General features: G+C 37.7%; 1 protein-coding gene across 10 annotated transcripts in view; it reads left to right on the top strand.

The window, feature by feature from the left end:
- The window catches only part of LOC127063664 (AF4/FMR2 family member 4), a 153,099-nt gene that overhangs the window by 53,731 nt on the left and 75,062 nt on the right, over nt 1–24,306 (top strand). For 7 of the 10 annotated variants that reach the window (XM_050993663.1, XM_050993665.1, XM_050993664.1 and 4 more), the window contains one exon: nt 22,041–22,224. In XM_050993663.1, coding sequence (XP_050849620.1) covers nt 22,041–22,224 — 184 coding nt within the window. Of the gene's footprint in view, nt 1–6,982; nt 8,293–8,360; nt 9,579–19,436; nt 19,945–22,040; nt 22,225–24,306 lie in introns of those variants that run through there. The other 3 variants (XM_050993672.1, XM_050993667.1, XM_050993669.1) reach the window with 3 other exon arrangements.

Raw genomic sequence — 24,306 nt, 5'->3', positions numbered from 1 at the left:
ATGAGTGGTAATCGCAAAATGAAAGAAGTAAGAAGACACGTTTGTCAGAGAAGGAAGGTCGAAGAGAGAATGCCTTGGCGCTTGTTTCTAATAACTGTGGGGAATGTAACGTAAGAAAATCCATTTATTACAATTTATTAAACAAAAAAAAAACGATCGCGTTCTATATGAAATTTTATTTTTTATGTTTATGAAATTGTGTGAAAATTTTATATGAAAATTGTGTTAAAAGTTATATTTCAAGCCAATAAAATAAAACTTGGCGGTTTATATAACTTTTATACTCTATTCTATCAAAATCGATATTATTTAAAAATTATTGAAGAATATTATTAAAAAGTTACTGAAATATTATTTAATAATTCAAAAGATTATATTATATTTCGCGTTTTCTTCCTACCGTGTTATACGTATATAGTAGCGTCTTTAGCCAAGTAGCGTTTACAAAATGGTTGACTAAAATGGCGGATGTTAGTAGATCTTATATTGTGATCTTACAAATATAATCAATAGTGCGATCATATACGGGTACATATAATAATAATAATAATAATAATGATAATAATAATAATAATAATAATAATAATAATAATAATAATAATAATAATAATAATAATAATAATAATAATAATAATAATAATAATAATAATAATAATAATAATAATAATAATAATAATAATAATAATAAATAGGTAATATGTGATCGTATAGAATATTTATTCACGGTGCAATCGATTTCTGCGTGAGAATAAAAAAAAGAATATTTTAGGCTGCATAATAATTTGATAAATAATTCGTATTAAATAGTTTCGATTTCGACTTAGTTTCCCTTTGAGTGCCAGCAGTGCTTCTTGTTCGTTTCCGTGCATATATATCTATATTATAAATTTATATTATATTATATTTTTTAAATATTGGATAATATAAAAATAATTTATATTATGCAATATTAAAAAATTAATATATATTTATATATATTAATATATATTAATATATTATTTTATAAATAAATATAATATATATATATATATATATATATATCTATACATATACTAAAGAATATTTGATGAGCATGTGTGCACGTAGAAATGCGTGGATCGAAAAAGAAACGCTGGCTGGCCGCGTCGTGAGCGCGTCGTGAGCGCGTCGAGAAGCTCGAGCATGAGGTACACTAGCAAACGCGCGAGGGACGCGTATATACATACATATGTGCATATATACATACATATATATATATACATATACATATACATATACATATACATATACATATACATATACATATACATATACATATACATATACATATACATATACATATACATATACATATACATATACATATACATATACATATACATATACATATACATATACATATACATATACATATACATATACATATACATATACATATACATATACATATACATATACATATACATATACATATACATATACATATACATATACATATACATATACATATACATATATATGCACGTATGTTGTGAAAGACGAACGAGTGCACTTAACTAGAAAACCTCGAGGCTCGTTTCTACAGCTCGTGCTACGTGAACGATATCCGTCCGATAAACTAACGTGTGCTGTTCCCTACGTACACGTTTAAACGTTACACTTATGTTACATATACGGGCTTGCACATATATACACATATAGGAACATATATAAATGTATATTCGCATAATAATGCGTTCGAGCGTATAAAGGGAAAAAGAGAAAAAAGAGAGGGAGAGGAGAGAGAGAGAGAAAGAGAGAAAGAGAGAAAAAGAGAAAAAGAGAGATAGCGACACGTCTACTAAAACGTATCATAGTAATCGAGTTTGTGTGCGCGCGTACATGTAACGATAACGCGATAGCGGATTTATAAATAGGAACGTCGACGTTGGTGGACATTTAGAGGGTGTCACGAGAGAGGGCTAAAGGCAAAGTGAGAGTGCGAGAGAGAGAAAGAGAATTAACGGTAGTACTCATGCTCGTGGAACGAGCATTGTGTATTTTTGGAAAAGAAAAAAAAAATGAAAACGAGAAAGAGGTAGTACGACTCTCTGTTTTCGTGACACCTCGTCGTAACTCTTTCGAACTTCTCTTTTTCTCTCTCTCTCTTTCTGCTCTCTCTTTCTCTCTTTCTCTTTTCTTTCTTTCTATCTTTCTGTCTTTCTTTCTTTCTCTCTGGTATGAAATAAGTCGCTCGTTGGTATCATACCGCTCCTGGTTCCTCGATATTGTTACCGGCTACAAATTTATTGCGTACCTACTTCTTTGCAAATTATCATGTACGTTTTCGTGCTGCGAACGACAAAAAGATAAGAATTGAACTCATTTCGACGCGATTATCGTTCGATCCTACGTTTAATGTATCACGACGAGTAGTAATAGTAATTAGCGAAATTATTTCTAGATAAAATTTTTGAGTTATTATTTCTCGTTAAGTTACTTCTTTTTCTTTCTTTCTTCTACCTTTTTTGTTTTTTCAAATTCGTGAGAGTAGAAGATAGGGTGGGAGGAATTAGAAACAACAAGTTGTCCGGTAAAATAGAAATGGTGTGTAAATATTGGAATAACTTTTGACCCGGCTTGCAAAAGTCCATCGTGCTTATTTATGTTATTATAATAGAGAGAAGATAAACATAATATGATACGATTAGATAGTTTATGTTTCGATTATCTACGTTTTCATTTACAGAAATATGTACGCGTATATGTATCTCGTATCGAGATTTTCGTTTGGTTTTTCTTCTTCCACTTTTTTTATTTATTTATTTATTTTTTTTTCTCTTTTTCTTTCTTTCTTTTTCTTTTTTAATAACTTCATTGGAGAAACGACCTCGTTTGAATTTACCGCCACGTGTCTTTATACATTTTGCAATATATTAAATACTTGCGCGTATATTAAATGAAATCCTTGAGTGGTGACGGAATTAATTGATAATCTCGCGATGACACGTGCCGAGAACTCGTTTGACTACCGGGAGATAAATTTACGGGAAGAAAAAAAAAATTATCGTTAATTAAATTGAAGAAGAAGATAAAGAAAAAAACCTTGTTGGAAATGTTTCGAAAATATTTAAAATTCGTAAATATCCGTAAAATTCGTAGAAGTTTTACATTAACAAAGTTAATATAAAGTATAATATTTTTTTTTTCGAGGGAAATGTAGGAGCGATATGAGGACGAGCTTGAAAGTTTTTTCGGAAGATCGGCGCGAAATTCAAAATTTAAAACGAAACGAACGAGATAAGAGACGAAGTCGAGCCATGATTATTCGGGTTCTTTTCGTGAATGTCTATTTCGGTCGACAGGAAAGAAGGCTCTCTCTCTCTCTCTCTCTCTTTCTTTTCCTCCTTCTTTCTCTTTCTTTCGTTCTTTCTTTCTTTCTCTTTCTCTTGGTAAATCAATGTAGGAAATTTCACACGAAAGAGGAAACTCGTGAGGTTCAGGGCGGTGGCCTCGTTCCTGTCTATCCACGTTATAAGAAGAGATCGTTCTCTCCCTGCCTTCGTAGGAAGCGGAATCGTCGAGTAGTAACGGTCGAGAACTAGAGATATAGAGAAAGAAAGATAGAAAGAGACAGAGAGGAAGAAGTCGAAAGGTAGGGGAAACTACACTCTTATCTGGGGCAATGGAACGTAGTCTCCTGTTTTGTTCCTCTTTCGACTTCCATCGATCGACGAAACGTCGTTCGAACGTTAACAAAAATTCTTTTGTCTTCTAACTCGATTATTTTTTAAATAAATACATATATGAATTTATTTATTTATTTATTTATTTATTTTAATTACTGATTTATTCAGTGAGAGTAAATTGGAAACCATTTGGGTGGGTGTAAATCGAATCTATTGAATTTAACGTTCTTTGATGATAATTGATTTTAAACTTTCTCAAGGTCATCGTTCTCCTTAATGGCGGTTGTCGATTGGCGCGCTTTTCGAAGAGAATTTAATTGGTATCGTTGCCGTGGTCGTCGCTGTAGTCGCTTTTCGTCATTGCCGTTGCCGTTGTCGTTGTCGTTGTACTCGCGCGAGCCGAAGATAAAAATAATCTACTGACTAAGATCTAGGTTTTGGTGGCTATTATTAGCCACTGTACTCTTCTCGCTTCGGTGCACGACAAAAAGAAATGTGCGTTGAGTATGCACCGTAAAACTAAATACACGCGACTGATTCTCTTCGCCCGTTTAAACGCATTTTATTTGTTCACTGAATAGAGAAGGAGAAAGAGAGTAGATAGATAGATAGATAGATAGATAGATAAATAGATAGATAGATAGATAGATAGATAGATAGATAGATAGATAGATAGATAGATAGATAGATAGAAAAAGAAAGAAAAAAAAACAAAGAAAAAAAATAAAGAAAGGAAGAGAAATAGATAAAGACAAAATTATCTTTTCTTAAACGATAACTCGCTTTCGACCAGCCTCGTCGTCCAGGCTGATATATTTATCTCTAACTGGGTATTTTACAGACCGGCTTTTCGTACATTGTTAACTTGTTGATGGTCGTTTTAACGGCAACGCTATCGTTTACAGAGTTTGAATTTGAATGAGGACGCCCGAAGTGCGCGTCCCATCATTTTGTTCCATCTCCGTCTTTTTTCCTCTACTCGCTCATTTTCTTTAGAATCGAGACGATCCTCCTGACATCTACGAAGAATTTGTCGCACTGTATTTACTTGGCCAAGCGCGCTCTTTCCGCGAACGTTATCATCTCTGACAAAAGTATTAACGATTTCTTTCCACGATGTCTACCTCGGATTACTTAAAGATTTCATTTTTTGCTCAATGCTCGCTCCTTTTTCATTAATTTTTTCAACGTTCTATTTTTTTTCTTACTTTTTTTTTTATACGCATAAATATTTCCTTCTTTTTTCTTTTTCTTTTTTTACTAGCGTGCAAGGACGTATCGTACATATAAAAAATGTATCTTGATTTCTTATCCCTTTTTCTTTCTTTCTTTTTTTTTTTTTTTACCATAAACGATATAGATATCGAACGATCGAACGACGATCTATACCTGAGAATAAGAACGCGCTTTCGTTTGGTCCTTAATTTCATTATACTATTTTTATAGTATTTTTTCTTGGTTTTCTTCTTCAGAAAGACAAAGAAAGAAAGATGTAGCGAGAGAGTCGGGTGGTGGGGGTAGGTTTAGGGGGAGGGGCAAGGCGCGGTGCTGTGTCGTAGGTCAGGGCAGCTGGTCACCGGACTCCGTTCGATTGTCACCGACAGATTGAGTCGAATGGTGGAGAGAGAGAGAGAGAGAGAGAGAGAGAGAGAGAGAGAGAGAGAGAGAGAGAGAGAGAGAGAGAGAGAGAGCTCTTCGGGATTTCCCCGACATACCAATTTAGCGAGAACCGATCGACGACTCGATGGCGTCCGGCTGACCGAGCAATAATTTTCATGGACGTTGTTGTTTCGTCTCGTTCACTTTATTACGATGGTATACATCGAGGTTCTTGCATCGTTCCTCGAACTTTCGATCGCGAAATTATCTAGAAACCGACGAAACGAATCGACAAACATTAATTATACGTCTTGAAAAGTTTTCTTCAAATTTCCATCTGAATTTTTTATCGACAAGCTTTTTACGATAAGAATTTCTCTCCTTAAGAGTTTGTCATTGATTGACGTAAAGAGAATAAGTATCGGTTGTTTCGTTGACATATTGTTTTATACAGATACACCAATGATATTGATTACAATCGTGTGGACATATATACACACGCATATAATATATATATATACACATATGTATACACACACGTACTACTGATCTTCAATATAGAAGTAATTAATCGTCGTGTCATTAATTTTACACGATGTCGCTCCTCGAAATTATATTATTATTATTCTTCGAATGAAAGATACGTGATAACTAGTGGTAGGGTAGATGTGTAAGTAGATAGATAAGACCGAACGATTCGCCACCATCGATAAGACGAATGAATACTTGGAGAAGTCGCACAGTTAAGATGAACGAAGTTGAAACGACTTTGCGCGTAGAGACTAAAAAGAAAGAGTTGCAGAATGAGACGAAGGAGTCGGGGGGTGGGAGAGGGGTGGCGAACGGTCGGTGGGGAACTCGAGTACGGTTTTTTAGCGGCAATAGCAGCAACAGTAGAGAAGGCAGAGTTAGACCGTGTGTCGAATGTAGGAGAATGCGGAGGAGGAGGAGGAGGAGGAGGAGGAGGAGGAGGAGTACGACGAAAACGACGACGACGACGACGAAAAAAGAGAAAAAGAATGAGCTTGGTATAGGGGGGAGAGGAGTGACTATAAACAGAGTACTACCACTTTTACGGCTGTCATGAGAGTCCGGCGCTATTATATCGGTCTCGGGTGCGCGCCTGGCGGTTTCCGCGCGAGGCGGCGTGTCGGTCGAACGTCGACGACGACGACGACGACTACTACTACTACTACTACTGCTACTACTACTATTACTACTACTACTACTACTACTACGACTACGACTACGACGGCTACGACGACTACAACGACGTCGACGTCGACGTCGTCGTCGTAGAGCAAGAGGAGGAAGATGAGGATGAGAACGAGGAGGAGGAACCAAGAGGTGAAGCGAGAGGGAGCGGGTTGCGCGCGCGGCCATTTTGATAATCTCCCTTCTACCATCGAATACGCGCCTCCCACCACCCTCTCCATCTCTCTCTTTCTCTCTCTCTCTCTTTCTCTCTCTCGTCTATCCGTCCTCCCCTCTCCAACAATACTCCTCCATCGGTACGTGCTTTTTTCTCTGGTGTGCCTCGAGCGAGCTTTTGCGGCAAAGTGTAGTTACTGCTGCCGTTGCTGGTGGTGGTCGCTAGTGTCGCGGATTACTCTCTCTTTCTCTCTCTCTCTTTCTTCTTCCTCGTTTTCTCTCCCTCCCACTCTCGACACGCGGTAGCCTATACTTCTCTCTCTTTCTCTCTCTCTGTCTGTCTGTCTGTCTGTCTCTCTCTCTCTCTCTCTCTCTCTCTCTCGGTCCCCTCACCTTCCCTTCACCTCCATCGCGTCCTCCTACTCTACCTCTCTTCTCTTCGCCTCTCATCCTCCCTCTCCCTATGTACATCGCGCGCGCGCCTCTCCTTTCGACCGGAAGGTGCCAGTTTCTCGTCGACGATCGTCTCGTTCGGAGCAGTGCGCGCGCGCGCGCACGCACCACAAGCGTGCTTCTCTGTCTCTCTCTGTCTGTCTGCTGTCGTCTGTCCATCTCTATCTATCTCTCTTTCTATCTTTTTTTTTTCCACCCGTGTCTCTCGTCGACGCGTTCGACGACGTCTTTTTCCACGGCTCTGTGTCTGTCCGCCGTCTCTATGTCTCTTTTTTCTCTATGTTTCACGCTCGCTCGCACTCTCGTTCTCTCTCCGTCTGTCTATACGTTAAATCGTCTCCTCGTTCTCTACGTACAACAAGTATACGCATACCTAAACGTTTATTTGTTCGTTCGCGTGTTAGAAAATAACAGCGAGTGTGCGTGTATTTTCGGAGATAAATGGGGGATAATAAGAGAGTGGTTGTGGTGAGCAGATAAAAAAGTATATATATATATATATATACATATACATATATGTATATATTATACTATTAGAAAAATACGTGTTGCTCGATTCCGAGTGTGCGTGCGTGCGTGTGTGTGTACGTGCTCGTTTAAATATTGGCACATTTCCGTTATATCGGTGCCTCGTCGTCGTCGTCGTCGTCGTCGTCGTTGTCGTCGTCGTCGTCGTCGCCCCCATCGCAGTTGTCGTTGCCATCGTCGTCGTCATCGTCGTCATCGTCGTCGTCGTCGTCCGTCGTCGTCGTCGTCGTTGTCGTCGTCATTTTTGTCTTCGTCGTAGTGGTACGCAGTTATAACGTTAATACGAATTCGTATCAGTGTGTGTGTGTCCTCGCGAAGAGAGGAGCGCGCGTTTCTGGATTAGCCGCTCCTCTCATGCGAGAGTATCGTCGTGAACGTAACGTTTTGAATATCTCTTAAGGAGAAAACGTCCTAAAGTTAAAGAGGAAGGAAATAAAGGAAGAAGAGCCAGGAAGAAAAAGCATGAGAGTGATTTCCATTCGTAAACTTCTTCTTCCATCCGCGATATCCTCACCTCGTGTCTTTATCTTTTTTGCCCTCAACGATCGGGGGCTTCTCTGCGATCACCTTCTTCCTCTACTTCTTCGTTACTACCACCTACTTCATCCTTATTCGACTCTCAACGTATCATCGAAATTATATTTGAAGGAAGCAACGAATATCAAACGGCGGGCTATTTGCCCTTGAACGCAAGGTGAGTTTTTCGAAATCGAAAAATTGATCTCTGTCCCTCTCTCTCCCTCTCTCTCTCGCGTCGAAGAGGAGTTTTGCCCTTTGTTATCTCGTTTGTTTTTATCTCCCTCTTCTTTCCTTCTTCTACTTCGCCCTTTGTCACGCTCGTGACATAACTCGAGAAAAAACTCGTATCGATCTTCCCATCCCCTTTCCATCGCCCCCTCCCCGCTCTCGCCCAACTACCTTTTCTATTCTATACTCGTCTTCTGGTCCTCTATTCGTCATCGTGCTTGTTGTTCTCTATCTATCGATATTTACCAGCTCGTGATATTTACGAAGTTTGTTGTTTCTCTTTCGAGCTCCTTGTTGTTTGTCCTATAATATTATCCTTTCCTCGACTTCTCTGTATCGATGTATTCATGTATGTATATATATACACATACATTAGATGTACAGTCAACAGTTTAACGGTCGTTCGTCGAGATGTACATACGTACCTACGTACGTACGAACGTACGTATGTACGTACGTATATATGTGGTTATATACGTGTCCTTCCTATCGTCTCACGATGCCAACATTCTTTCTTGTTTACTTTAACAACGAACGACCGTTACTCATTAGGATCATCGTTATTATCTAGAACGCGTAGCACGCACAAAGTCGCATTTGAATCTCTAATCTTCGTCCTTCTCCTCTTGGATACTCTATTGATTCGGATCGACCAGAGCGTGTCCGATAACAGAATAACAGTGTCGTTTTATCAACCGACGACAGAGCTACGTGTAATATTGCGTCTCTTAATAAAACTTCGAAGAATATCTTTATATACGTTTATCGTTAACACGTCGAGAGTAATTTTAAAAACATTTATAAGAGTATTCTCCAAGTAGATAATACAAATTGCAGTTCTCAAGTGTTGTATATATATGTGTGTATATGTATAACTTCGTTTTGAAGAATATTAAAGAATACGATATAGAGTTTCCACGTATATACGTAGATATATATATATGATTTATTTCATAGAGAAAGCGTTTAGAAAAAAGATATTCGTAAGGAGAGATTTGACGTTTGAATTATTATTCGACAAAGATAAAAAGAGAATTAGAAATAATCAATGGAGGACTGTGAAAGACAAAAAACGAGAAAGAAGGTATAATTCCGTGGAAAAACGAAAGAACTAGGAAAAATAATTTTCTTGGAAACTTCCACTGGAAATGTATATTTCTTCGTTGGAACACGTGCCGCCATGTTGTTTTTTCCTTGGGCGACAAATCACGATGAACGCAGACAAGCATACAGGCAAGCTTAATGTGTCTAATAACGATAATAATAATAATACTCTCTCGTTTCTTATCTCGCAACTTTTTCTCTTTCTCTCTTTTCGTGTTATTATTGTGTATCTCTTCTTAGCGCGCGTAATCGTGACGCGTGTTTTGTAAAGGGACGCGGGTTTGGATCGTAGTGGTCATGGCGGCTCGTGATCGTCACCGTTTCGTAGACTTTCGAGCGCGCGTGCTTTTGCTTTTGTGCCAAGCGTGATTCACTCGTCTTTTACTCTCCTCTCCTCGTCTCACCGTCACAATGTCGTGACAACGGCACTCTTGGAACACCACTGTTCCCATCGTAAGCATTTTTCTTTCTCTTTGTTTCCACTTGTTTTCTTTCTTTCTTTTTTAATTTACTTATTTACTTAATTATTTATTTATTTATTTATTTATTTATTTATTTATTTATTTATTTATTTTATTGAACGTGGAAAGAAGAGAGAGAAAGTGAGTTCGATGCTTGGACAAGTAAGAACTAAAGTACGATTCTATCTTCTCGTCGTCCTCTCCGTTGTTTTCTACGAACGAAATTATCCGGGTTTAAAAAGGAGTAAAACGAAACGAGAAAAAGTAAGAAGTAGAAGAAGAAGAAAAGAACGCAAATACGTGAAATTTAAGAGCTGTCCTTTTCTCCTTTATTGTTATTTTCTATTGTCGAGAAAAGGAGCGTTTAAATTTAAAGTTAGGAGTAAGCTAACGTTGTTTTTCGTCTTGTTCGTCCTTTTCAAGGAGAAGAAGAAGGAAAGAGATTATTATCGATTTTATTATTTGTACGATCGCGTTCGTGTCGGTTAGCCGGCAGGAATCGTTTATGGTGAAGACGTTAACCGATGACGTCACGCGAGAGTTCCGACCGAGGTCAAAAGGTTAGTCTTCTTCGACGAAGGCAAAAAGAGAGAGAGAGACTGAAAGAGAGAGAGAGAGAAAAAGAGAGAAGGAGACTTTATACGTATATACACCTTTCACATTAAAATTATTCCTGTTGTAAATTACGAATTGGTCGTCCTTCTTGTCGTCATTGGCAATCGACTCTTCTCTTCTTTTCTCCGTTCTAATGCGCTAACTTTGTATTACGTAACTGACAGAGAGCGTTTATTACGGAAGAGACTACTCGTTTTCCTTTTAAAAATGGCCGAAGACCAGCACGAGTTAGAAGAGCATAGAGAACACGATTAAAAAACATCGAGCACTTCTTCCAAGTAGCCACTAATTTATTCTTCTCTTTATTTTGTTTTTTGTATATCTGTGTATTTCTTAGTTAATTTAATTAATTTGTTTGTTTGTTTATTTGTTTGTGTTTTTCTCTCTGTCTCTCTCTCTTTTTCTCTCTTTTTCTTTTAGATCGTATTTACGTCGAAATTAATTTTATCACGCCCCAACGTTCGTTTATTACGCCCAAAGATTCGTAATCTGTTTCTTTTTTTTTTGCGTATCGAGATGACATTTTGAAAATAATGATTTCGAGTCGAACACACGTAAAAATAATTATTGATACTTTTTAGAAATTAATTGATATGTTCCTCGTTGTGTTAGTTAGTAACTCATCGATATTCAACGATCTATTCTATCTATTTTCGTTAGATACTCGAAAACATAGTATTACCTATCGAAAATGTATACTGTGAATTAATTTTAAGTGCAATAATTTTTTTATCGTACACGTAGAAATAATCGTCGTTCCTTTTCTTTTCCTTTCCCTCTTTTTTTTTTTAGAAAACAGAAAAACAAGTTCAGCTGATTCATTCCGTTTAATAGCGAGCAATTTACTTGTAACTATACTTTATTTAAAAATTATCGTTTCTCTCTCTCTCTCTCTCTCTCTCTCTCTCTCTCTCTCTCTCTCCCGTTTTTCCTTTTTTATTTTTCTTTTTTTCTTTTTTGAGTACTCAACAAACAGTAATTGTCTTTCGCGTTACGATAGAGCTTCGTACCAATTCGAGGATTTAACGAGATCGGTCTGGAGTATCATCGTGCGTGCTCGATCGTTAATTAAAAAGAAAACGTTCCCGATCAAGCCACACGTGTATTCACAAATGCACGTACGTGTATACACTCGGTATTTTTTTATCGAAGAGAAATCAGCGAAAAATATATATATATATATATATATATATATATATATATATATATATATAAAAGGAAAAAAAAAAAAAACGAACAACGTGTTTTCCACCGTTTTCTTCTTACGAGTTTATGTACGTATTTGGAAAATGGAGGAAAGTGAAAGAAAGAAAGAAAGAAAGAAAGAAACAAAGAAAGAAAGAAAAAAAGAGAAAAAAGAAGAAGAAAAAGAAAAACGCAACGTCGTTAAAAATTAATGTGCTATTCATTCTCGTATCGATACGCGCTACAAGACAACACCTCGACTCTCTTTCGAGAGGGAACTTTCTCTCGCGAGATCTGACCAACGCGTGTATAGATCTCATAACAATTAGATTATTATTCTTATTTACCGCGATAATCACATAGAAATTTTTCAACTATCCAAAGTAGAATATTTTACAAAAAAGAGATGCGAGCCATTTAATGTCAGAGGACGTGCGGTGTAGCACGTGTTTTTGTCCCGTTTTTCCGCTTTAAATTTAATCGTGACCTAAATACTACAGGAAGAACGAAGGAGATAGAGAATAAGAGAGAAAGAGATAGTGCAAATTAGAAGGGAAGGAGTAAATAATAAGAATGTAATAATTATTTGTCTGGGATAAGGCAGCGCTGATAACGTGGCCAGATAACAAGCTCAATCGAGTGATAACGAAAACCTCTACCGTCTTATTTTATCTTAGTAAGCGTAAGAAATAGAAAAAAAGAGAAAAAAAGATGGTAAGAGATAGATAGATAGATAGATAGAGAAAGAAAGGAAGGAAGAAAAAAAAATAAAAAGAGTATAACCATTATTTTTAATGTTATTTCAATCTAAAACTATTTTCAACGTAACTAACAACTATCGAGAAGGATATAAACAAAGAAAGAAGGGATACTATTTTCAAGTAATTAATGTGCGCTCTCGAGCAATTTTATCGTCTCTCATTCTCTCTTTCTCACTTTAAGGATGGATTATACGCTCTATGACCTTCTCCCTCGAAGCGTCGATTAAAATTGCACGTAATTTCTGCTTAGCCATGCCCCGTTCGTGCCACTTATTAACTTTACTCATCGTACCGTGCTCGTAAACTCTTACGCAACTTTGCAGATACTTCTTCTTTTTCGATACTTGTTCGTATACGTCTATCTTTCTCTCTCTTTCTCTCACTCTCTTTTCCCATTTTCTTTTCTTCCCTACTCGCACGAACGTTTTAGCTGCATAAGAAAAAGCGATGATGCGTGTAACGTCTACGTAAATTTAGTGCAGCTGTGAGCACTTCGCTTTAGGCATCGCCTTCTAACATTCTCGTTCAGTGAAATAAGAAGGGTGGCCGAGGGTGGGTAATGCGGGGAAAGGTTATTTCCCGATAACATTGTGTCTGCTCGTTAGGGTATATCTCCCTTTCGGTAAGAAACTACCGTCATAACTTCTCTCTCTCTCTCTCTCTCTCTCTCTCTCTTTCTCTCTTCATCTCTCTCTTTTTCATTCCCTCTATTTCTCTCTCTTTCTCTCTCCTTTGCTGTAGTGGCCGAGTGAACTTATTAATCTTGAGCAGACGCCTTAGCAATGGCCGGATCGGTGCCAGACTTTCGAATATATTGCGTACATCTGGACTGCATTTGATTTCGAGTGCGGATCTGCCGTCACTTTAAAGACGAAGCAGAAGCAGAAGAGAAAGAGAGAAAGAGAGAGAGAGAGAGAGAGAGAGAGAGAGAGAGAGAGAGAGAGAACGTTAGAAGTAGCTGGGATTCGATCTTGGTTAGATTATATACATATTTAATTACCCCGACATTGACGAATTTCCAAAGGAATCAATTACGTTTTCAATTACCTTTTCAATTACCTATTGGAAAATGCGACTCGAACGTAAATGTTAAATATTATATATATATATATATATATATATATATATATATATATATATATATTTCCACGTACGTATTTTACGAAGTTTAAAGAAACGCATTTGTTCAAATTTACTTAAGCTTTCTCTTTCCAAAAATATCGTGACGATAATTAATGGAATCGTTCAGGTTTAATCTTTGCACGTCTCCTCGTATTTCGTATATCTTTTAAAGATAAATAAAAATGGCTAACTATCGGCTGAACGAAGATCCTTCTCTCTCTCTCTTTCTCTCTCTCTATCTATTTATCTATCTATCTATCTATCTATCTATTTATTTCTCTCTCTCTCTTTCTCCATCTCGTTTATTTAGTCGTTTCATTTAAGTATACATTGTCATTCCTAGTCACGTTGACGAGTACGTACAACGAGTACCCCAGAGACGACACAGTTTCGTGCTTTTTCTACTCGGCACGATTAAACGACTTACGTAACTGTTATCGGCGACGTTTAGACCGTAACTCGACTATAGCGAGCGTGCGTGCATGTATATCTCTTCGATTTAGCGTGGCTGACGCAGCTAAAAGGCGTACTGATTCGTTGCCGTTAGTTCAATATACATATATAAAGAGAGAGAAAGAGAAAGAGAGAGAGAGAGAGGGAGAGAGAGAAAAAGAGAGAGAGACAGAGCAAAGCAGATGTTCAATGTTAAAGAAGAAACGCAGAAGTGAACGATAGAGTTTGGACAAATTTTCGAGCATCCTTGAACTTTGACCGACGAACGTTTTTCTTATTCTATCTATATAATATAATATTTTTATACTTGCTACCTGCGTTCCTTTTTTTATTTTTATTATTTTCTTCTTTTTATATATGTATATATATATATGTTTCTTTTTTTATTTTTGTCTTTCTTCTTCTTTTTCTTTTTCATCTTCCTCTTCTTTACGTTCGCCACGTGTGCAAATATCCAAATCGTTTGACGATATTTCGTAAGAATTTATGATTTATTAGGATCAACTCTTCGGAATAATGTTGTTTTCTATAAAGTGGAAATTCGAGTTCTTGCGTAACGATAGTCGAACATTGTTACTAACACGAATACTATTACTACTACTAAATACTACGGTATCATCTTATATATGTATTTTCTTGTTTATTCGGAGTTGCTGTTTACGAGTCGGGGTACCAGTTTACAGAGATTATAGTCGAAGTTAGAGAGGAATATTCGAAAGTTATGCGCGTTCGATAAGACGTAAGGAGAAGATCAACGTTATCGTTGGATCCAGAGGGCACCGGTACCGCAGTTGTTCGTTTGCTTACTCGTTCACTTGCACGTTTCGTTCAATGGAATAGTAACGAATGATGATTCATCTTGTTCTAATCGAAAATTCACTATTCCTCGTCGGACTATTTCGGAAACTATTCGTAACGCTAGCAAACTGGAATCGTGGTCGAATCGTTGGCTCAGCATCTAATTTCGTCTCGCGGAATTTAATTTGAAGATTCTTTGCCGTTGTGTTGTTTTATTTTTACTTTGCTTTCTCTCTCTCTCTCTCTCTCTCTCTCTCTCTCTCTCTCTCTCTTTTATTTGATTGTTTTTTTATTCGATGTTGATATGTATATATGTATATGTATTTATGTATGTATGTATGTTCCTTTCGACTTTAAACGGAGTATGTATGTTTCTCTCTTTAACTACGCAGATACTACCTGCGTTCAAGGAGAATTAACGTAAACGCGTGCGCGTTGTGCTTTTCGAAGGTCGTCGTACCACCTCGTCCACCTCTTTAAAACGATGTCAGTGTGTCAGTGTCAATGAAACCGAGTCATCGGGTTTCTCGATCGTGATTCAGCTGTAGCATGTCGACTCCTATAGGAAATTCCGGGCTACGATTGAAAAAGAAAGTGCTTCGAACGCTTTATTAATTCTTTTCTACTCTTTTCTCCCTTTTTTCATTTTTTTTTCTTTTTTATTCTTTTATTTCTTTTTATATCGTTATTACGATTACATAAGAAGACGTTCTATTTCTTTTTCCTTTCTCTCTCTCTCTCTCTCTTTTCTTTTTTTCTCTTTTTTCATTCTTTTTTTTTCCCCTTAGAAAAGGAAGAGAAAATAAACTCGCGGGAAGATGAATAGTATCAATTTCCTACAAAATTAATTCTAAAACATTCGTTGAAACTACGATTATTCTAAACGACGATTAGAATCGTTGGTTTAGCTCAAAAAAGAGAGAAAAAAAAAAGGAAGAAAAAGCGAGAAAAGCTGACGCTGTGACGCACAAGAGGAAGATAAGGAGAGAAACAGAAAGACAGACGAAGATAGTTAGATAGCTAGATAGCTAGCTAGCTAGATAGATAGAGAGAGAAAGAGAGAAAAAGAAAGAGAAAGAGAGATAGAAGAGGCCGTCGTATCGTTGGGAATTCGCAAGCGCGCAATCCGGCGTTTAGCCTTCACAAGCTCAAAATAAACGCGACAAGTCATTCGTATAGAGTCGCTCTTTTGCACACAGAATAGCTTACGTTTACACAGACACACACAGAGTAAGAGAGAGAGAGAGAGAGATATTTCGTAGAGATACACACGTTAGAACGGTTCGTCGTTCTTGCCTCTGTACTCTTCCTTCTTCGTCGATCACAGTTTCTCCCACCCTCTGTCTGTCTGTTTGTCTGTCTGTCTGTCCTTCTCTCTCTCGTCTGTCCTTCTCTCTCTCTCTCTTTCTCTCCTTCTCTCTTTGCTCTTTTCCCTCTTTATCTCGTTTGCCAACGAGCAGCAACGTAAGCTTTAGTAGATTCACGTATGTAAGTACGAAGGAAGCCACGTGCGTGTGTTACGTCGCGTTTATGTATGCATGCTGTGCGCGCGTGTCTTCTCTCTCTCTCTCTCTATTTCTCTCCCTCTCTTTTCCTCTCTCTCTCTCTCTCTCTCTCTCTCTCTCTCTCTCTCTCTCTCTCTCTCTCTCTCTCTCTCTCTCTCTCTCTCTCTTCATTTACAGTCATCGCAGCGAGAAAGCTAGTCTCGTTTACAAATACGCGACAGGCGGATCGGGTTAAACGAGCGAAATTGGCACTTTTGATCCTTTGCCAATGTTCGAGCGTGTCCGTCGAGAAGGAAACGAGCGTCCGTCAAATCGTCGTGAACGTTTTCCCATCGATTTTCATGTCGGTTAGTTATACGTCGAGTGTGTTATCCTATCTAATCGATCGATGATAATAATAATAATAATAATAATAATAATAATAATAATAATAATAATAATAATAATGGTGATGATGATGATAATGATAATATTAATATTAATAATAATAACAATCTTAGTTTACGAATCGGTTAATGAAGAATTTATCTTAATTTTATTTGATTTCGATAAATTGCCCATGTTGCTTGAACATCAACGGTATTTTCCGATATCGAAGGAAGTTATTCGAGGATAACTTCGATTATTACCGGAAGGCGTGCAAACCAATGTAACGTGGTATGACGCACGAGGAAAATATCTCGGATTTCTACGTCATTTTCTATTCATACGTCAAAGCCAACGACTGCACGTTATCATCGTTATCATCATCATCATCATCATCATCGTTGTCATCATCAACATCATCAACATCATGATCATGATCATTATCAACATCGTCGTCGTCGTCATCATCATCATCATCATCATTATGATTATCATCGTCATAATCACTCTGGTGACTCTCCCACTTTTCAACCGTGACATTTGCGATCTCGCTCTGTCTCTTTTTACTGATAATTAGAAGTAGACATATAGACAGATAGGTAGATAGAGAAAAAGCGTGAGTGAATAACGGTCTGTTATAAAATGATAACACGTAGTCCGATATAATCGACGCAATCCAAACATCGACTTTAAACCGTTCAAATTTATCGAGTTTAAAGGTAGAAAGTTAAAATAAAAAAATATATATATACATGTATGTAAAGTGGAATAGGAAAAAAAAAATTTTACAAAAAAGAGATAAAATGTTTCGAGTGAATCGGTAGAATGTAAAAAAAGAAAAGATAAAAAGGGAGAGAGAGAGAGAGAGGAGGGGAGGGTGAGGCGAAAAGAGGGAAAGAGAGAGAAAATTGAGATCGATGCTATCTTTCGTAATTTTTTTTTTCTTTTTCTTAAATTTTTTTTTTCTTTCCTTTTCTTTTTCTTTTTATCGGTCGACACTTAGGAAATCCCTTTTCACTCGGACCGATAACGCAATAATCCTTTATATCGGAGCCTCTGAAAAGGGCGTCGCGTTTCGAGACGATATTTCTCAGAGGAGCCAAGAAGCAGTCGCGGTCGATGACACTTTTATGAAGCCGCGACATGAATCGAGTCGCATCGTGGCGTCGGTGAGCTTTCAGAATGTTTCCGCCATTCGATATCGGTGAATCTTCTTCTTCTTCTTCTTCTTCTTTTTCTTCTTCTTCTTCTTCTTCTTCTTCTTCTTCTTTTCAGACGTTCGAATCTTCCCTTATTTTTTCTTTTTACTTTCGTTTCGTAGTTTATGAATAGTCTCGTTCGAGCGTGAGAGATAAAACGATGATCCAATGGTCATTTCTTCTTTTTTTATTTCTCTTTACTGTGATGTATTACTCTCTCTTTCTCTCTCTCTCTCTCTCTCTCTCTCTATTTCTCTTTCTCTTTCCCTCTCTCTTTCCCTTTCTCTTTCACTCACATTTTGATTGAAGTAATTACATATTCATAATCGGCTTACAACGGGTTTATTAATAGCACTTCATCCCGAAAGATAAATAAGTATGATATTAAACCCCGACGCAAACGAGTTAAATTAAGAGTGTAAAGGAGAGGGTCGAAAAGTGCATGTGTGTAGATCTCTCTCTCTCTCTCTCTCTCTCTCTCTCTCTCTCTCTTTCCCGTCGATTCAAATTGTTTTTTCCGTTTCCTCTCGATTCGATGTAATTTTCTCTTTCTCTCTCTTTCTCTCTTTCCTTTCCCTTTCTCTTGCTCACTCTCACTCTCACTCTAATTTACGTAATTACGTATTCATAATCAACTTACGAAGGATTTATTAATAGCACTGCATCCCGTAGATAAATAAGAACGGTATTAAACTCCGACGCAAACGAGTTAAATTAAGAATGTAAAGGAGAGAGTTGAAAAGTGCGTGTTTTGGTAGCTCTCTCTTTTTCTCTCTCTCTCTCTCCCTCTCTTTTCTCTTCTCTCCTCTTTCCTCTCTCCTCTTTCTCTCTTCTTTCTTTCCTCGTCGATTTAAATTGTTTTTCCCGTTTCCTCTCGATCTGATGTATTTCTCTCTCTCTCTTTCTCGTACTCGTGGTGAAGCTAGCCACGCTTTGAATCCCTTCCTCGTTAGCATTTCAAATGGTGTGCGATTAACGCGAATTAATTATCCGCGGCTGCAATATTCTGACTCGACGTGGTGGCCAGAACAGGCGTCGAATAATCAAACGGCTTGCACGAAAAATAATATCGATCGGTCGCCGTCGACGTCTGTTCCAGATATCGAAAGAGAGAGAGAGAGAGAGAGAGAAAGAGAGAGAAAGAGAGAGGGAGAGAGAGGAAGGGATGGAGGGTGGTAAAGAGAGAAAGAGAGAGAAAGAGAAAGAGAAATGATATCCCTCTTTCTTTCTTTTCGATATAATAAATTGTTAGATAATAAAATAAATAATTTAACTTTCTCTTTACGTTTGTTCGTTCTGACAAAATATACCGATTCAAAAATATATATTCGATCAATCGTTTTATACGAACGAGACGATAAATTTTGCGTGACACGCTCTTCCAAAGTCGATTCTTTCGAAATGTCATTTTAATTCTCGAATCTACGAATCTCTTTTCGAGATCGATTTTAATCGTGCTACCGACTGATAGCACTCGAACGAACGAGCGATTTTGTTCGTAGCTCGATATGAAACAAGAGAGAAATACACAGAGAGAGAGAGAGAGAGAGAGAGAGAGAGAGAGAGAGAGAGAGAGAGAGAGAGAGAGAGAGAGAGAGAGAGGGAGAGAGAGAGAGAGAAAGAGAGCTACTGATCAAGCATGCCGTCATCTCCAAATCATTCTATATTTTTTCTCTTTCCTCTTTATCTCTATCTCTCTCGATCGGATCTCCCTATTGTAAAAATGAAATTTTTACAAAATTTTTTTTTTGACCACCTTTACAACGAGAGTGCACGATAGCGAATATTTTTTCCGATTGAACGAATAGTTCAATGAGCTAAATAAATAAATGGATAGATAGATGGATAGATAGGTAGATAGATAGAAAAATGGATAGGAGGATAGTTGGAAAGAGTGAGAAAGAGACATAGAAACTATACATCTAAACCATATATATATATACACACGCGCGCGCGCGCCCGTAGAAATAGAACTTGACTCTCAATTCGTCGATGGAACGAATCGTGCTCGCACGTTCATTCTCCACATGGTTCGTTAGTTCGATGAACTTCGTTTGCTTTGTGACAATGTCCTGATATTCGATAAAGCCGAGTTCAAGCGACAAACGCGGAAATAGCGTAGAGTATGATGCGAACGTCGTGCGATAAGCTCGATCACGACTATTTTTTTATTCTTTTTTTCCTCCTCTCTTTTTAATCCTCGTCCTTCCAATACGTTTTTCTTTGCTTTTCGTCGAGTTTTAATCATTTCCTATCTCTTTCTCTCTCATTTCAGTTAGAATCAAGTTGTTAATTGAGTCTACCCAAAAGCGAAACTTTTGAATATTTCTATCTTCGTACTTTTTTTCCCTCTTTTCTTTTTTCTTTTTTGCTCTTTTATGACAATCTTTTTTTTTTTTTTTTTGGTTAGCGCAGATAGAATTTTTACCACGTTGCAAATGACATATGTGGGAGAAAGAAAAAGAGAAAGAGACAGAGTATTACGGGATGAAATTCGTTTAAAGAAGTCCGAACGTGCTCTTTGACGCGCGATAATACTCTTATCAACGATGTTCAGACCGTTCAAATAATACTGACATATAGTGTTGGTCATTCTTGATCGGTGCCGCGTATCTGTTACGTACTCTGTGATATTCTCTTATCGTCATTTCTTTTCTTCTCTCTCTCTCTCTCTCTATCTCTAATTTCTCTCTCTTTCTCTATCTTTAGTTTCGCTGTCATTTCAATATAAAACTTTTCCGTTCTGTTTCCTTACTATAATTCTTTTTTCTATCATTCCCTTTTCATACACCTAACCGAGTTAATATAGAATACATAGATATGATAACAGATAACGAAACGATTATAAGTTAGATCTCATGTATAACATAGAATATAATTTTGACTGCAGGAAATATCCTATCGTCGAATTTACTTAGCGATAGTTCCATTGGAAACTCACTTCCTAATCGGAAAACCAGAGTGTACTATAACGAGAGTTGTAGTTTCTCTCTTTCTCTCTCTCTCTCTCTCTCTCTCTCTCTCTCTCTCTCTCTCTCTCTTTTTATCTCTCTTTCTCTCTTTCTCTATCCGTCTCGATCGGACGTCGATGGCTTTCACCGCAAGCGAGCGAATCCCATCGAAGATATAAATTTTCCCATTTGATTCGTTGAAATTCGACGAATTTCGCGCGCTTTGCCGATGTTGAACTTTTCGGTAAGCGGTTTCGTTTTCAAAGCTTTCACGTTCCCTTCATATTTATTCGAGATCATTTTCTCTCTCTCTCTCTCTCTCCCTCCCACTTTTTCGCTTTCAATTTCATCGTGATAGTTTCTTAACTATTAACAAATACCCATCTATATTGAAATACGTAAAATCGGATGATTCGCATGCCGTCACGATTTTCTCGGAATCGAGCCAATTCCCAACCGATGCTCGCACCCAGTTTTCTTGGACGAGAAGAAGAAAATTTGTTAGGAATTCCAAGCTTCTGTAGCTCGTAACTCGCGAATTTCAATAAACCTCGGGCAGAATCGTCGTCTGGTAGTTTTCTCCGCTCGGTAAACGTAATCGGCTCGACACCATCTTCTTCCTTACCGGAAACGTTACTAAACAGGTGTTCAAGAGAGCCAGCTGCAGCTGCTTCTCGAGCTATCCTTCACAACGAGATCTTTTCTTTTTATTTTCTCTTTCATCTTTTCATTCTTCGTTCACATTCTCATCGGAGTTTCCCGAAAAACGCCCACGTTATTTCCTTCGAACTAATCTGAAAAGAGCTACGAGTATAATTCGATTTAATATTAATACCGTGTATCGATCGAATGTGATCGGATTTTGTCGAATATCGAGTATGTATTCGAGAGGAAAAGTATTTGTGAATAAAATGTACACAGACACACATGTATACAGACGTGATCGATCGTATTGTCAAATAAAAACTATCTACACGTGTAAAGTATAAAAGTTGTGTTTATTGCGAACATAACGTTTTTAAATGGGTAATACAAGAGAAAGAGAGTTCGTTTACACGGTACTCCCGAGGTATTCGGGAGAGAGACCACTTTTTGTATGGTCGATGAAGAAGTAAAAGGTTCGGTTAATGGATTCGGACGAACGACTGACCGGAGATGGAATTTTATCTTTTCAGCCTGGAGCGGGACCGACTGCGTGAACGGGAGAGACAGGCCCGGGCCGCGATGTCGGTTCAGGCAGAACAAGCGGCTGCGGGAGGAAGTTCTGATCCGAGACACCATCACCATAGCCATCATAGTCACGCTCACCACCACGCTAACGCTCACAGTAGTGCATCGCTTTTCCGTGCTCCTGTAAAGGTAAGTCTCTTTCATGTATTTTCTTTTCTCTTTTCTTTTTTTTTCCTTTTCTTTTCTCCCCCTTCCCTTTCTCTTCTTTTCTTTTCTTCTTTTTTTTTTCGAAATTTGTATCGAACTTTCCACAACACACGAGTCTCTCTTCTCTTCATCCTCCACTATCACTACTAGTACTATTACTACCACCACCACCACCACCACCACCACCACCATCACCACCACCACCACCATTACCTTCTCTAACCCTCGAGTGTCTCGTTTATCGCGAGAAAAGTGATTTAGTTGTGCATCGTAATCGATATTAGCGATATTACGCGGTCACGTCGTTAATACACGGCTAATCTCTCCACGTCGTTGGAATTAGGTTATACGCCATGGCCATTTCTGCACCGGCGAATTTGATTATCGATCGAGAGAATCCATCGAGCCTTATCGTTTAGTACGCTCAACCGCGATATTGCGTCGGGATATCCGTTGGAAAGTGTGACGGGTCTATGTTAATAAAGAAAATTTAATGAGAAATAAAGAGAAAGAGAGAAAGGATGTAGAAATAAATTCTAAAAGATGTTTGTTAAATAGGACAATATTTTTCTTTTTCTCTTTCTTTCTTTCTCTCTCTCTCTCTTTCTTTTTCTCATTTAAAGCGATTAAAGACGCGTTCTATTTTCGAAGAAGATTATAAAATCATGAACGAACAGTTGGCGACTTGGTAAGAGATAATCTTTATCGACAACCGACTCTCTTTCCCCTCGTCACCTTTATATGAAGTACATTCGCTCTTAATGGATGGTCTCTCTCCGATGTCATTTTGCTTTTCGTAGTTTTTGATTTTGGTGTCGAAGTAAAGATTGCCATCGAAAAGAGAGGAAAAAGAAAAGAGAGAGATAAAGATGATTTAATAATGAGTGTCTTGTACGTTCACTTTACGATTCTTCGCGAGAAAAATCTTTATCGTTAATCCTTACGACTTCGTCCATCTAACTAAATCCTAAAGTCCGAGAACAACTAAAACGTGCGATAAATCAAATGGAAAATTTGTAATATATATATATTACAAATATTACATGTAAACATATTACACACATACATACATACATACATACATACATATAATGGGATGAGATACAGAAAAGAAAAAAAAAAAGACATTACGAAAATGAGATAATGCGTATAGATTATTGTTAAATATTTTTCGATCGTTCTGATCCATTAAGAAATCACATTGCTATTAATCCATGCAGCTTGAAAAAGGGTTGTTGCAGAAGAAACGTCGTTTAAAAGCGAACTCGTCTGCTTCACGATTTTAATCGTACGTTAAAAGAGCCACGTGCTCTTTTCCTCCTCCACCACCTCCTCCTCCTCCTCCTCCTCCTCCTCCTTCTTCACATTTTCCTCTCTTCATTTAGACTTCCCTCGACGTTTCTACGTAACCAAAGTGGAAACACTTGGAGTTGGTCGGCAGGCTCCTTAGGGTCTACCGATTTCAATCCCGAATTCGTCGACAAGCGCGAAAGTACCACGCCAGCAGCTGTTTTAAGGGTCTACGAAGAAACCCCATACGACCGTTACGGTGATGGTAAAGGACCCGTTGGCCCGCTACTATTGCTCGTAAACATCATCCTCCATCGTCTTTCTCCGCACATTCCTTCTCTTTCTGTCTGTATCTCTTCCTCTCACTCCTCTTTCGCTTCATCCTTGAGTCGAGACGAAAATAGAAGTTCGAAAATTCTTCTTGTAAGGAAGAAAGTCGTCGGAAGAAACGACCTATCGTATTCGATTTAAGTTTTATTAAAATTGAAAGTCTATCTACGCTAAGATCGAACCTCGACCTCGACGATTTATATAGTATTTATACTCGAATACATTTTATGTGTCTATGCATGCTTGCATTGAGTTAATACTGATCATGTTTAGATAATGTCATTCAATATTTCCTTTCTCTCTCTCTCTCTCTCTCTCTCTCTTTCGTTTTTTCTTTCTTTCTTTTTATATCTGTTACTTACTTCGACCCACTCGAGCGATAATTTTAAGTGACAATATAAATCTAAATTGCAAACTTAACGCAGATAGTAGGTATTAACCAGA

Source organism: Vespula vulgaris, chromosome 5 (genome assembly GCF_905475345.1).
Source record: "Vespula vulgaris chromosome 5, iyVesVulg1.1, whole genome shotgun sequence".
NCBI classification, from domain to species: Eukaryota; Metazoa; Arthropoda; class Insecta; order Hymenoptera; family Vespidae; genus Vespula; species Vespula vulgaris.
The sequence above is the reverse complement of the archived record's forward strand: the minus strand, read 5'-3'. Positions and strand labels throughout refer to the sequence as shown.